Genomic DNA, 15,225 nt, shown 5'->3' with positions numbered 1-15,225 from the left:
ACTCGTACTCGTGTTTGTGGGTGTCTGTGTGTGTGCGTGTGTGTTGTTTAGTGTCGGGGGGGGGGGGGGGGGAGCGCCTCCTCAAGTACCTCTGCACGCCAGTACGAGCCGAGTACAGTACAAAGTACAAGCAAAGTATTTCTGGTAGGCTGGCTCAAGGTATGTATTTCTAAGAACTTCTCAGTGGTTGTTGGTTTGGTTGTAATGACACAAAGCGGCCAGCAGAGGTCGCCACAGGACTGCGCGGTGCAAGGTCCCAGAACAACGTGGCCTCGGGTCTCCCGGTTCTTCAGCAACGGAACATCACGTAGATGACATTTTTATTTTACTTTCACCAGATGTCCTGATTGGAGCTCTAGTCTCACTTCCTCAAAAGTCTCCGCCCACAGGGCTTAAATCCGGCCCTGAACCACAGATCTCTATTTTCTGAATATTTTGTGGAATAAAACTCATTTTCATTCTATGATGGGAGTTTATTCATCCAGAACTGAGGAGGAGGAGGAGGAGGAGGAGGAGGAGGGGGAGGGGGACAACTTTAGGAGCCCTCGGTGGTTTGACTCCGCGTTAAACTAATCAAAGTAATGAAGGTGATTAAGAGAACCAGAGCAGCAGCTCCATGTCCTCTCCTCCTCCGCTCCGGTGTCTCCTCTCCTCCTCCGCTCCGGTGTCTCCTCCTCCGCTCCGGTGTCTCCTCCTCCGCTCCGGTGTCTCCTCTCCTCCTCCGCTCCGGTGTCTCCTCTCCTCCTCCGGGTCCGTTCCACGTGAGCGGGATTCGTCCTGGTGCGGATCGTCTTCTCGTCATCGTCATCTCAGGTTCTTGTTCTGTGTTTCTGGATCGGATCACGGTTCCGCCCCGCAGACGCGTTCCTCCCCCTCGGATTAATTGACGGGTTTTTGGTTCTTCCGAACGTTTTAATGATGTTATTTTAACCTGGAGGCTTTGGACCAGCGGGACTCTCTTGGTGTCCAGTTCTGGTCTTGGATCAGAAGTTCTGACTTTTTGCTGTATCTGCAGACCCTTTTCGTTCTTCACCTTCGGATCACATTTATTCCTGGAGGACCGAACCCTAAATTCATGCACCCTGGAGATCCTCAAAAGTCTCCAGCGGAACCTTCTCGATCCCCGAGAACCCTCGAGCAGCAGAAGAAGCTCAACATTTAAAGCCCAGCTTGAACCCAGGAGGAACCGCTGAAGTGACCCCTGAGGGTCCAGATGGACTCTGATGGTTACGCTTCACAGAAAACACAGAGACCGAAGAACCCGGAGAACAGGAACATTGTGGACCGGTCCAGCGGACTGATGGGAACCCTGCGGGACCTGCAGTACGCCCTGCAGGAGAAGATCCAGGAGCTGCGGCAGCGTGACGGCCTGATTGATGAACTGGAGCTGGAGCTGGATCAAAAGGACGAACTGATCCAGCGGCTGCAGAATGAGCTGGACAAGTACCGGTCCGTGCTGCGTCCCGCCACCGGCCAGCAGCAGAACCTCCCTCTGCAGCCGGACCAGCACCGCAGCAAACGGCAGGCCATTTCCGCCGAGCCTACGGCCCGCGACATCAGTGACCTCAGCCAGGTCACGCTGGCCTTTCACCCCAAGAGCCCACAGTAAGTCCACTTCCATCTGGCTCCTAGGAACCGGTCCATTCTGGGGGTTCTGCTTTGACGCGCAGCGTGGGCGGAGCATCAGGCGGAGCCTTCTCTATGACGCCCAATGTTCGTCATGCTCATATTTATTCAGGTCTGTAGATGAGGGCGTGTTAGCTTATGATGCTAACTCTTGCTAGCATGTGGCGCTCCAACGCCACTGTGGGTGGGAGTGGGTGGAGTCTCAGTGCTAATGCTTGTAGCTCGGTGGCTACGGGCTGGGCTCTTCTCTTCTGAGGACCCTCCATCTTCTTCAGGTGTTCTTCAGAACAGTCTCCTGAAATGTTCTCTTTGAAAACGCCTCGTGAACAAGCAGAGACGATGGCTGCCGTTTCATTTTGGTGTGGAGTCATCAGTTCATCGGGTTCTGCGTGTCCACTGAGAACCCGAAAAGGATCAGCGTACGACCCGATTGCAGCATCGTCAAACAAACATGGCAGAAGCTGCAGGTCTGAGAGGACCGGCGGTTCTCTTTGATAGGGCCGGAGGTTCTCTTTCATATGGCCGGCGGTTCTCTTTGATACGGCCGGAGGTTCTCTTTGATACGGCCAGAGGTTCTCTTTGATACGGCCGGAGGTTCTCTTTGATACGGCCGGAGGTTCTCTTTGATACGGCCGGCGGTTCTCTTTGATACGGCCGGAGGTTCTCTTTGATACGGCCGGAGGTTCTCTTTGATACGGCCGGAGGTTCTCTTTGATACGGCCGGAGGTTCTCTTTGATACGGCCGGAGGTTCTCTTTGATACGGCCGGCGGTTCTCTTTGATACGGCCAGAGGTTCTCTTTGATACGGCCGGCGGTTCTCTTTGATACGGCCGGCGGTTCTCTTTGATACGGCCGGAGGTTCTCTTTGATACGGCCGGAGGTTCTCTTTGATACGGCCGGAGGTTCTCTTTGATACGGCCGGAGGTTCTCTTTGATACGGCCGGCGGTTCTCTCTGATACGGCCGGCGGTTCTCTCTGATACGGCCGGAGGTTCTCTCTGATACGGCCGGAGGTTCTCTTTGATACGGCCGGCGGTTCTCTCTGATACGGCCGGAGGTTCTCTTTGATACGGCCGGAGGTTCTCTTTCATATGGCCGGAGGTTCTCTTTGATACGGCCGGAGGTTCTCTTTGATACGGCCGGCGGTTCTCTCTGATACGGCCGGAGGTTCTCTTTGATACGGCCGGCGGTTCTCTCTGATACGGCCGGAGGTTCTCTTTGATACGGCCGGCGGTTCTCTTTGATACGGCCGGCGGTTCTCTTTGATACGGCCGGCGGTTCTCTTTCATACGGCCGGAGGTTCTCTTTCATACGGCCGGAGGTTCTCTTTCATACGGCCGGAGGTTCTCTTTGATACGGCCGGCGGTTCTCTTTGATACGGCCGGCGGTTCTCTTTGATACGGCCGGCGGTTCTCTTTGATACGGCCGGTGGTTCTCTCTGATACGGCCGGCGGTTCTCTTTGATACGGCTGGCGGTTCTCTTTGATACGGCCGGCGGTTCTCTTTGATACGGCCGGTGGTTCTCTCTGATACGGCCGGAGGTTCTCTTTGATACGGCCGGCGGTTCTCTCTGATACGGCCGGCGGTTCTCTTTGATACGGCCGGCGGTTCTCTTTGATACGGCCGGCGGTTCTCTCTGATACGGCCGGTGGTTCTCTCTGATACGGCCGGCGGTTCTCTCTGATACGGCCGGCGGTTCTCTTTGATACGGCCGGTGGTTCTCTTTGATACGGCCGGCGGTTCTCTTTGATACGGCCGGCGGTTCTCTTTGATACGGCCGGCGGTTCTCTCTGATACGGCCGGCGGTTCTCTCTGATACGGCCGGCGGTTCTCTTTGATACGGCCGGCGGTTCCCTTTGATACGGCCGGTGGTTCTCTTTGATACGGCCGGAGGTTCTCTTTGATACGGCCGGAGGTTCTCTTTGATACGGCCGGTGGTTCTCTCTGATACGGCCGGCGGTTCCCTTTGATACGGCCGGCGGTTCTCTCTGATACGGCCGGCGGTTCTCTTTGATACGGCCGGCGGTTCCCTTTGATACGGCCGGCGGTTCTCTTTGATACGGCCGGCGGTTCTCTTTGATACGGCCGGCGGTTCTCTTTGATACGGCCGGTGGTTCTCTCTGATACGGCCGGCGGTTCCCTTTGATACGGCCGGCGGTAGTATCAAATCGAGACTTGAATTCTAACTACCGAACTGACGCTCACCTCCACCTTGACTGACCCTGAAGCTCCACAGGTTAGTTTCTATTGGCATCGCAGCACTTGATGGAAAAAAGGTAAATGTTTGATGTTTTTCCTTTCGACCTTTGGACATGCTTCCTCGTCTCAGGTCGAAGGAGATGATCCGTGAGGCCATCTTAGAAAACGATTTCATGAAGAACCTGGAGCTGTCTCAGATCCACGAGATCGTGGACTGCATGTACCCGGTGGATTACGGGAAAGATGCCTTCATCATCGAAGAGGGTGACGTGGGCTCCCTGGTCTACGTGATGGAAGGTGAGGTGGTGCTGCTGGTCGTTTGTTTGTTCCTTGTATCTCATTTTATATTGAGGTTCAAAGCAGGATGCAAGGTTTCATTTCTTTGTACGTGAGGTGCTTTTGATCTGCGTTGAGGATTTGGGCTTTGGGCTTTTGTTGCGGATTCTCTAAGCCCGATAGACGGAACTGAAACATGAACGTCTCCTCTTCAGCCGAGAGCCACAGCTCCTGGTCTGAGAGCACGAATCTCTTCAGGATCGTTCTTTCCTGCTGGAGCCTGACCAATGAGATGAGAGAAACTCCCGTTAACTGACCAGTGAGATGAGAGAAACTCCCGTTAACTGACCAATGAGATGAGAGAAACTCCCGTTAGCTGACCAATGAGATGAGAGAAACTCCCGTTAACTGACCAGTGAGATGAGAGAAACTCCCGTTAACTGACCAATGAGATGAGAGAAACTCCCGTTAACTGACCAGTGAGATGAGAGAAACTCCCGTTAACTGACCAATGAGATGAGAGAAACTCCCGTTAACTGACCAATGAGATGAGAGAAACTCCCGTTAACTGACCGATGAGGGAAACTCCCGTTAACTGACCAATGAGAGAAACTCCCGTTAACTGACCAATGAGATGAGAGAAACTCCCGTTAACTGACCAATGAGATGAGAGAAACTCCCGTTAACTGACCAGTGAGATGAGAGAAACTCCCGTTAGCTGACCAATGAGATGAGGGAAACTCCCGTTAACTGACCAATGAGAGAAACTTCCGTTAACTGACCAATGAGATGAGAGAAACTCCCGTTAACTGACCGATGAGGGAAACTCCCGTTAACTGACCGATGAGATGAGAGAAACTCCCGTTAACTGACCAATGAGATGAGAGAAACTCCCGTTAACTGACCAATGAGATGAGAGAAACTCCCGTTAACTGACCGATGAGACGAGAGAAACTCCCGTTAGCTGACCAGTGAGATGAGGGAAACTCCCGTTAACTGACCAGTGAGATGAGAGAAACTCCCGTTAACTGACCAGTGAGACGAGAGAAACTCCCGTTAACTGACCAGTGAGATGAGAGAAACTCCCGTTAGCTGACCAGTGAGATGAGAGAAACTCCCGTTAACTGACCAGTGAGACGAGAGAAACTCCCGTTAACTGACCAATGAGAGAAACTCCCATTAACTGACCAATGAGATGAGAGAAACTCCCGTTAACTGACCAGTGAGACGAGAGAAACTCCCGTTAACTGACCAATGAGAGAAACCCCCGTTAACTGACCAGTGAGATGAGAGAAACTCCCGTTAGCTGACCAATGAGATGAGAGAAACTCCCGTTAACTGACCAGTGAGACGAGAGAAACTCCCGTTAACTGACCAGTGAGACGAGAGAAACTCCCGTTAACTGACCAATGAGAGAAACTCCCGTTAACTGACCAATGAGACTCGTTAATGTTCCATAAATGCACTGGTGTTTGCCGAAGGTGTGACGTTTCGGACTTTGACGTCGTTGTTCATGTCGATAGGTGGAGTTAGAGGCGGAGTCCTTGGACGTCAACATTCAGGACGATTTGGGGGACACAGATGGAAGCTAAAAATAGCCCGGTTTGTGGCAGGAAGAGGAAGCGCTTCCTAAAAACAGGCCGGCAGTGGTTGATTGTGTGTGTGTTGGTGAGGAGGAAGAAACAGATGCAGCAGTTTTGTCTCATTATGTAAAGAGACAGGACACACACACACACACACACACACACACACACACACACAGACACAATAGATGCAGTTGGCGTGGCAACTTGTTGGATGGCCATATTTGGTGTTTGAAATGATCGTTTTGGAAACAATAAATGTTTTTCTAATCAATGAAAACAAGAATATTGCTGGCAGGTTTTCTCGTATGTTCAGGTATTACTGTGTGTGTGTATATATATATATATATATATATATGTATACTGTATATAAAAGAGAGAGACGCTTCGGACCTGGTTTCAGGATTGGGTGTGTTATTGAAATTTTGTCTGTTTCATCCTGTGTTGCTTTTTTGGTGGAAAGATGACATCACAACTAATCGAGCTATCTCTCTCTCTCTCTCTGTGAATGTCTCTCACCCAGAGGGGAAGGTGGAGGTGACTAAAGAGGGGATGAAGCTGTGTACCATGGGACCAGGAAAAGTCTTCGGAGAGCTGGCCATCCTCTACAACTGCACCAGGACGGCTACTGTCCGGAGTGAGTACTCTGTAGAAGTACTGTGAGTACTCTGAGTCGGTACTGTGATTGCAGTCGGGAGTTTTAGCTTGTTTGAAACACCTGAATCATCAATAAACATTAAGAATAATCATTAAACTGTGACGACGGCTCTCCTGAAACAAACACCAGCACATTATAACTAACCCCATATGCTCTGCTGTCTCCTGTTGTTTCCATGGTTACAGAAACACTTGGCCTCTCCATAGCAACAGACAGCATGTCATTGGGTACCATGAAGTACTGCAGCAGTATTCTAACAGTTCCTCTATTACAGAAAATAGTTTTTAATATGTTGACAAGCTTTAGCTTTAGCTGCTTCTCTATACATGACGCCTACATAAATGCTGTGGGGGTCAAAGCATTTATTGAGTTAAGCTTCAGAAACAAAAATCAGAGCATGTAACCATGGAAACAACAAACAGCACATGTCAGCAGTGTGTGTTGTGTGTGACGGTTCCATTTGACTAAACAGTTTGATCTTAATCTTCAGACTTCTGAGATTATTTCAACTTATTTTTGGACTCAGTGATGCGCCACACACACCCACCCATAGATATGCACATACTGTTGCCATGACAACACCTGCAGACTGTATGCACAGATCAGGATTCTTTGGCGTGTGATCTCCTGCATGCGTTTGTTGCGTTCACACACACACACGTAGGTGTGTGAACGCAGCGTCGTACATGCAGGTATCACACTGATTGACCTGCAGCAGCTCACAATAGAGTGATTGATCACTTATTAGACACGCTTGTGTGTTCCAGCGCTGGTCCAGGTGAAGCTGTGGGCCGTCGACCGTCAGTGCTACCAGACCATCATGATGAGAACCGGACTCATCAAACATGCTAAGTACATGGACTTCCTCAAGAGGTGACCAACCACACAATGGTGATCAAGGGTTAAAGGTCGATGGAGATTCCATTCACATGTGATTAAACCCAGCCCATAATAAGTGCGCTCTCTGCAGCGTCCCCACCTTCCAGGGGCTTCCAGAGGAGACCCTGAGCAAGATGGCTGACGTCATGGAGGAGGTGAGCATTCCACAGCCCCCATCTGGGGGTAAACGACCGTTGTCCAATCAGACGCTGAACGGTTTGTGTCTAGACCCATTATGAAGATGGAGAGTACATCATCAGACAGGGAGCCAGAGGAGACACCTTCTTCATCATCAGCAAGGGCAAGGTGACGCAACCCCCCCTCCAGAAGTCCTCCGTCGTACGAATCTGATCACTCATGTCCGTGTTTACAGGTGAATGTCACCCAGGAGGATCCAGCCAATCAGGAGCCTAAGTTCCTCAGAGAACTCACCAGGGGGGACTGGTTTGGAGAGAGAGCGCTGCAGGGGTACGCCTCATGTGACCTCTGACCCGAGTGAATAACTTCCCAACCTGAACCCTTGAATGTGCGTCTGTTGAATCCACAGGGAGGACGTCAGAACAGCCAACGTCATTTCTGCCAGTGATGTCACGTGCCTGGTCATCGACCGAGAGTAAGACGAGTCCAACTCGCGCCTCACGAGCTAGTAGCTTAGCCTCGCTAATGTGTGTCCTTTAGGTCTTTTGATTCAGTGTACGTAGCATGAACTATTAGCATTAGCAATAGCATTAGCATCATATGATGAAGTAAAAGCAATCCAAGACCAAATACTCTGACAACGGCTTGAAGTATAATTTCACAAGAACTTACTGTACTTGTCAGGCTGTGGTGCGTTCAGGTGCTGTTGGTCTGTTTGAAGGTGCTTGCTGCCCTCTGCTGGCCTTGATGCCTAACTACACTCAATGCGTTGTCCTGTCAGGGCTTTTGCGTTTGTTCGATTAGTCCTGGGTATTTATTACGTGGAATCTGGAGAGAATATGTTCGGAAAAATCAAAGAATATTAACAGCCAAGCCAAAACATAAAGAGACGGAAAGAATAAGGGAAAGATGCTGGAATAAAAAACAGATGTCATAATCCATGAGTCATGATTTAGAGATTTATCATGGTGGACTATCAAGTGTTCGTTTAGATAAATAATGTTAATAATCAATAATGAATTAGTTTTACCATTCTCTTTTACATTCTGTGTTCTGATTGGCTTTTGACATTTCCTCCTCCTCAGCTCTTTCAAGCATCTGATTGGAGGACTGGACGACGTGTCAAATAAAGGATACGAGGATGCAGAAGCCAAAGCCAGGTAGGCCTAAAGTCCGGTGTGACTGACGGGTTCACATGCTGCCTGGTATCAGGTGACAGGATGAGGTCACAGTATACATCCAATAGGGAGTGTATAAAGTATTATTAGTGCAGTAAATCCTTTTTTCTATGCTCATGAATTAGAATCTAGATGTCTGAGTGAAGGTCGGACAGATCTATTTTCAGTGTTAACATCCAAACAACGACGGCTGATACTGTTTCTGTGGAAATCAGCATCCACAGCGTTTGTTTCCAAGAAATAGTCTTCCTCTTTCTGCGGGCATAATCAATATGATTAGCCAACGTGGAGACTTGACGTGAACCTCCCATGTGAGAGCCCTGGCGCTGATCTGGGCCTGAGGAGTCTTGGTGTTGCCAGGTTGAGGTGGGACACTCGGTCCTGGAGCGTCCAGACTCTTGAATGGCTGAGCAATGTTTCCATGTGCTAAAAATACTGGCAGCGCCAGCGTCCTACCAGGTGGGCCGTCCCCCGGACTGGCGTGTGACTCTGCGGGCTCAGCCGGAGCAGATCGGATGCTCTTTAGGAGACCTTCAGTGCGAGCTGCTCAGCTGGGCGAACATAGTCCAGAATGCTTTGGAGACGCTGTACTTGTTCTGTCTTCTGAGGACGTCCTGCTCGGCTCAGGTTCAGTCTGGCAGCTTGCAGCTGTCCGGCTAGCGGCGGCCATTGCCTCGCCCTGGAGCTGCTTTTAAGCTACTCTCTTACGGATGCTGTGCAGAACATTCTCATGACAGGAAGTCATCTCAAAGCACAGAACCCAGCTTGACCCACGAGAGCAAGAACTCTGGAGACACCTCCCTTATTATATAAACCGATTATTGATGGACTTATAAGGTATACTTCTTCTCACTCCTTTTCAAATATGTATTTCTATGTCTTGTGTATAAATGTTTAGTTCATTGATATATTTTTTCTTGGTCATTCATATTTGAACTAAACAATTAATCAATCAATCATGACAACCAAAAAGGGTTTCATGTTGAGATGGCTGAAACTTTGGCTTAGATAGACATCTATCAGAACAAAGAGCTTCAAAGGGAGGCGCTGGCGATCCGTCTGGAGATGAGAGGCTTGCTTCCCGTCCCGGTGAGGGAGCAGAGAGGGCGGATTACCAGCCTCCCTGCGCCTCCCTCCTTCCCCATCACCTCCTTCTCCATCCAAACCTCCAAGAAGTTCCCGTTCTTCCACGTGGTCAAATGTTGCAGGTAGAGAGCCAGAACGGTTTGATGAGATTCTGATGAGATGACACACCTGTCTGGACAGGTACCAGAAGTGTATAACGTGCTGCTTTCCTGTGTTCAGTGAAGGCATCCTTGTGTTCGGTATTTCCAGGTATGAAGCAGACAACGCCTTCTTCTCCAATCTGATGCTGACTGACTTTAACATCATCGACACGCTGGGAGTCGGCGGCTTCGGACGCGTGGAGCTGGTACGAGCCGATGATGTCATAGTCCAGGTTATACTATTGATCTCGCACAACTCAGAGCTGCAACTTCCTGGTCCTTCCTCGAGCAACCACGATACATCTAGCAATGCTAGCGTGAACGGGGCGGCTCCAGCGTGTCCTGCTAGGGTTAGTGAAACGGGAGAACTGTCCCGCTGCACCGGTAGAACGCCGTTATCTCATCACAGCCTTCTCTGCTGTCAGCTGGTAAAAACGTTGATGGTTGTTGCCCTCGATACTTCAAATCATTCAGCCGCCCCCCCTGAATGATCTAAATGTTCAGAGATCTGGTTGGATCTGTGCTCAGCTACATCTGTGTGTCCAGGCTCGGCTATTAGCAGGACTAACTTTCCAGTAAAGGATCAGTGCTGGTAACTGGAAACCAGCGATCATGTGATTGAGTCTCCAAGCAGCCAAAATAACTTTCAGAAGACCCTCAGCTGGGTTCTGTCTTAACAAGTTCCTCTGACAAAGAACGCTGCAGCTGATTGTATTTTGTTACTTCATTGATTGTATCAATCCTTGAATGATTGATGTGAGATAAAGGAAATGAACAAAGGTGGGTGTGGTGTTGTGGGAGGAGCTGTGAAGCGCAGGGTACGAATAATTAGCACAGACTTTCTCCTACGGCAGGTCGACTCTCGTGTGTTTGAACTCTGAAAATCTGTTTGGCTTCTGAGGCATTTTAAACTCCGTTTTTTGGCCGAAAGCCGAGTCTATATATCTATACATATATCCAGTGACGTGCAGTCAGGGGAGGCAGGTGAGGCACAGCCTCACCTGTCGTCATATAAAATCATATAAAAATCATGTATTTGTATTATTAAAGATAATATAAAAATCATATAAGATATAATATAACATCAGTGATATTATATTATATATTTTATGATTTTTTCATTTTTAATAATACTATTAGTGCGTCACGTGTTCTTGTGCTCAGCGGCATTAAAATACTGCAGAATGAGGCCATGTGTAATACCGCCTCCAGCCAATAGGAGGCCAGTGAGTGATTCAGCGCACTCATCAGCTGATCCGCTCGTTCAGACGGGCTTGTGAACACGGAAGCGCTGGCTGTCTGGATGTCTGGACGTCAAGCAAGAACCCGTGTTTTCTGCTTTTCCCGCCTTCTTTTCTCAACTTCTGACGATGTCTGGACTCGGATGGGATATTACGACATGAAGAATTTACCGAGAAGCCTCCAAACACGAGCAGCGACCGCGCGTATTCATGGTCAAATTGAGGGACCGATTCGAGCAGAACCGCGTATTCATGGTCAAATTGCGGGACCGATTCGAGCAGAACCGCGGCGGACTGGGCCTGACAGAGTCCGTTAGATGTGAACGAGTGTTCTGAAACGTTCTGGAGAGCATAAGCTGTGAAATGAAGCCCAGCTTTTCCTCTCTCTCTCTCTCTCTCTCTCTGTGTCGGGGAGCAGCGTGTCCCGCTCACACACACACCCCCTCATCCCATCTCAGAACATGTGTTTAACAGTTAAACATCAGTTAAACTTTAACTTAAACACACATCCAACGCTGCACGCACACTGGTACGCAGAGTTGAATAACTTCATTAAATCTCTTGTAAATATGCAGATTATGTGTGGTCTCCCCTTTTTGTCATAAACTGATGAGCCAGGTTTGTGACCATATGTAAAAAATGCTGGTACGAATTTTTAAACAAAACATGTCGAATGCTGCCAAACAAATGATGAACAAGCTGTAGGTTCATTTATTTATTTGTCGGCAAGGACGAGGCGAGACCCGGGGACGGGGACGGGGAGCAGGGACGGGGAGCGGCAGAAAGACGTGCTGCACGTAGAGACGAGAACCGAAGAATAGTCCGAAGGGAGGCGGCGGGCGGAGCAGGGTTTATGAGGGCTGGTGGCGATTTGGCTCAATCTGCCTCAGGTGCGCCCGGGGTGACCGCAGCCAATCCCCACGCCGCAGGTCCAGGAGCAGGCAGAAACAGGTGTGCGTAATAAGGCACATTAACGAGTGCAGCAACATGACCCTCACATAAACATCAGTTAAACTTTAACTTAAACACACACGCACCCACACACACTCAACGCTGCACGCACACTGATACGCAGAGTTTAATAATTTCATTAAATCTCTTGTAGATACGCAGATTATGTGTGGTCTCCCCTTTTTGTCATAAACTGGTGAGAGGTTTGTGACAATATGTAAAAAATGCTGGTACGAATGTTTAAACAAAACACGTTAAATGTTGCCAATCAAATGATGAACAAGCTGCAGGTTCATTGATTAGTAAATCTGACTGTGCCTCACCAGACACGAACCTCACCGCACGTCACTGCATATATCTATATATCTATATATATATATATATACCTCTATATCTGTATATCTTTAGCAATAACTACATTAATAAATGCAATAATGTTTGTTTTTCTCCAGGTTCAGCTGAAGAACGAGGAGGCGAAGACGTACGCCATGAAGATCCTGAAGAAGCGTCACATCGTCGACACGAGACAACAAGAACACATCCGCTCTGAGAAACGCATCATGACAGAGGCGCACTGTGACTTCATCGTCAGGTCAGTGCCTCCTCCTCCTCTTCATCAAAGCTGATGAGCATCCTGGGACCGGTGCCTGACATGGCGACTGTGTGCAGGTTGTACCGGACCTTTAAGGACAGTAAATACCTGTACATGCTGATGGAGGCCTGTCTGGGAGGAGAGCTGTGGACGATACTCAGAGACCGGTACCAGAAAGTCCAATCAAATCTTTGTTTTCTGCCAGCAATCAGGTTCTGGAGTTTAGATTCAACAACGAGACATTTGAAGACATCAAATCTTTTAGCATATGTCTGTGTTTGAATGTCCATCAATCAGAACATAAAATAAGTAGGAAGAAGAAACCTGCCGCTTGAAGGAGACGTCAGGAAGCCTCACAGGGTTTGAACTGTGTTTCAGGGGGTCCTTTGAAGATTCGACCACGAGGTTCTACACGGCCTGCGTGGTGGAAGCGCTCGCCTACCTGCATGCCAAAGGCATCATATACCGTGACCTGAAGCCTGAAAACCTCCTACTGGACCCCCGGGGGTACGCCAAGCTGGTACGCTCACGCACCAGGTCACGACTGAGATGCCAAGAACCAACCGAGGTCTCATTGATGTTGTTCTTGCTCTGGACATTCAGTGGGCGTGTCGGGACTCTGAGAGGGTTTATCCAGATAGGGTCATGACAGAAGTATTGGGGTTCATCTTCTGACCATCAGGAATATTGGCAGTAAACACTTTTGAACATTTCCAGGTGGACTTTGGCTTTGCTAAGAGGGTCGGGGTCTGCAAGAAAACGTGGACATTCTGTGGAACACCAGAGTACGTCGCTCCAGAGATCATCCTAAACAAGGGTCACGACATCTCTGCAGACTTCTGGTCTCTGGGGATCCTAATGTACGAGCTGCTGACAGGCAGGTGAGGATGCAAACAGGCAGCACCGTCAAGTCAAGCTGCCGTAGTCCAGGTCCAACAGTTTCTGTCTGTGTCCCAAGTCCTCCCTTCTCAGGTCCAGACCCCATGAAAACCTACAACATCATCCTGAGAGGCATCGACATGATCGAGTTCCCTAAGAAGATCACAAAGAACGCTGCCAACCTCATCAAGAAGCTCTGCAGGTAGAGGGCTCACCTCTTTTTGCTTTGTTTTAAATGTTTCAAAGGTACCTGTTTGTGTCAACAGAGAGTATCCATCGGAGAGACTGGGGAACCTGAAGAACGGCGTCAAAGACATTCAGAAGTACAAGTGGGTGATACACCTGGAAGCTGAGACCCGATTGGCTGTTTCAAACCAAAATAGACTGCCATTTGTCAAAATGTCTGCATACGCGTTTATCAGTTGTCACCTGTGTTCAGGTGGTTTGAAGGTTTCAACTGGGAGGGTCTGAGGAAAGGAACTCTGACTCCGCCCATCACACCTCAGGTGAGTTGGAATAAACCAAGCTCTGTACCTGTACTGGACCTGGTGGTCCCTCCCATCACCTCCAATAATGTCAGTCAGGATCTGTGTGATACAACATGAAGCGATGCTGCGTTCACACGGCGTCAGACTTTACAGGCTTTACGGAAACGGCCAGGAGGAATAATAACATTTAATAACAATTTATAAATCAGAATTATAATGCGTTGGTTTTATCGAGTGCTTTTCTAGAAAGTCAAAGACGCTCCACATTGTGCATTATTCATTCACACCATACTTGGTGGAGGTGAAGCTACTATTGTAGACACTGCTGCCCTGGGGTAGGCACAGCTGCCCTGGGGTAGGCACAGCTGCCCTGGGGTAGGCACAGCTGCCCTGGGGTAGACACTGCTGCCCTGGGGTAGACACAGCTGCCCTGGGGTAGACACTGCTGCCCTGGGGTAGACACTGCTGCCCTGGGGTAGACACAGCTGCCCTGGGGTAGACACAGCTGCCCTGGGGTAGACACAGCTGCCCTGGGGTAGGCACAGCTGCCCTGGGGTAGACACAGCTGCCCTGGGGTAGACACAGCTGCCCTGGGGTAGACACTGCTGCCCTGGGGTAGACACTGCTGCCCTGGGGTAGACACAGCTGCCCTGGGGTAGACACTGCTTCCCTGGTGTAGGCACAGCTGCCCTGGGGTAGACACTGCTGCCCTGGGGTAGGCACAGCTGCCCTGGGGTAGACACTGCTGCCCTGGGGTAGACACAGCTGCCCTGGGGTAGACACTGCTGCCCTGGGGTAGCCACGGGGCTACTGGGCTACTGCACAGACAAAGTGAGCTGTGTGTGCAGTGCTAGCGGCATGCTACGTCAGTGCTCAGCTGTTTGACTACGGCTTGTCTTTGCAGGTTTCCTCCTCAATTGACACCAGAAACTTTGATAGCTTCCCTGAAGACACAGACGAGCCCCCACCCGATGATAACTCTGGATGGGATTATGACTTTTAGTCCCGCTCACATCCAAACCCAAACCCTGGTCCTCAATGCTAATGGTGATGTCTGAGGCTTTCACCCAAAACTTGAGGGTGGTCATACTTCCTGGAGTTTTGTCCTTGAGGACTTTTCTGTGAACCCAGTTTGGCTCTCTGAGAGCAGGATGGAGGATCGATGGCTACAGGGTCTCAAACCGTGAATAATCAAAGTCCTGGTCACCGTGATGCCTTCACTTGTCTTTTTTGACAGGAAGACATTTGGGTGTAGCAGCTGTGGTCCTCCTTAGTGGATGATGCGAACATTTCTATTGGTCAACTTTGCTTT

General features: G+C 49.6%; 1 protein-coding gene across 1 annotated transcript; it reads left to right on the top strand.

Annotated features, from left to right (window-relative positions):
- Positions 1-1,300: 1,300 nt before the first annotated feature.
- LOC137910229 (cGMP-dependent protein kinase 1-like) lies at positions 1,301-14,936 on the top strand. The gene is made up of 18 exons (XM_068754664.1): positions 1,301-1,605; positions 3,955-4,121; positions 6,207-6,320; positions 7,109-7,214; positions 7,312-7,375; positions 7,449-7,526; positions 7,594-7,688; positions 7,768-7,833; positions 8,444-8,518; positions 9,872-9,968; positions 12,407-12,546; positions 12,624-12,713; positions 12,925-13,066; positions 13,264-13,427; positions 13,505-13,627; positions 13,692-13,754; positions 13,865-13,931; positions 14,818-14,936. The coding sequence occupies exons 1-18, from the start codon at positions 1,301-1,303 to the stop codon at positions 14,914-14,916; spliced, it is 2,055 nt and encodes a 684-aa protein (XP_068610765.1). The 3' UTR covers positions 14,917-14,936.
- The last annotated feature ends 289 nt before the right edge of the window (positions 14,937-15,225 follow it).

The sequence above is a fragment of the Brachionichthys hirsutus genome, chromosome 21 (genome assembly GCF_040956055.1).
Source record: "Brachionichthys hirsutus isolate HB-005 chromosome 21, CSIRO-AGI_Bhir_v1, whole genome shotgun sequence".
Lineage (NCBI taxonomy): Eukaryota > Metazoa > Chordata > Actinopteri > Lophiiformes > Brachionichthyidae > Brachionichthys > Brachionichthys hirsutus.
Note: the sequence above shows the minus strand (reverse complement) of the source record. Positions and strands in the feature narration are given on the sequence as shown.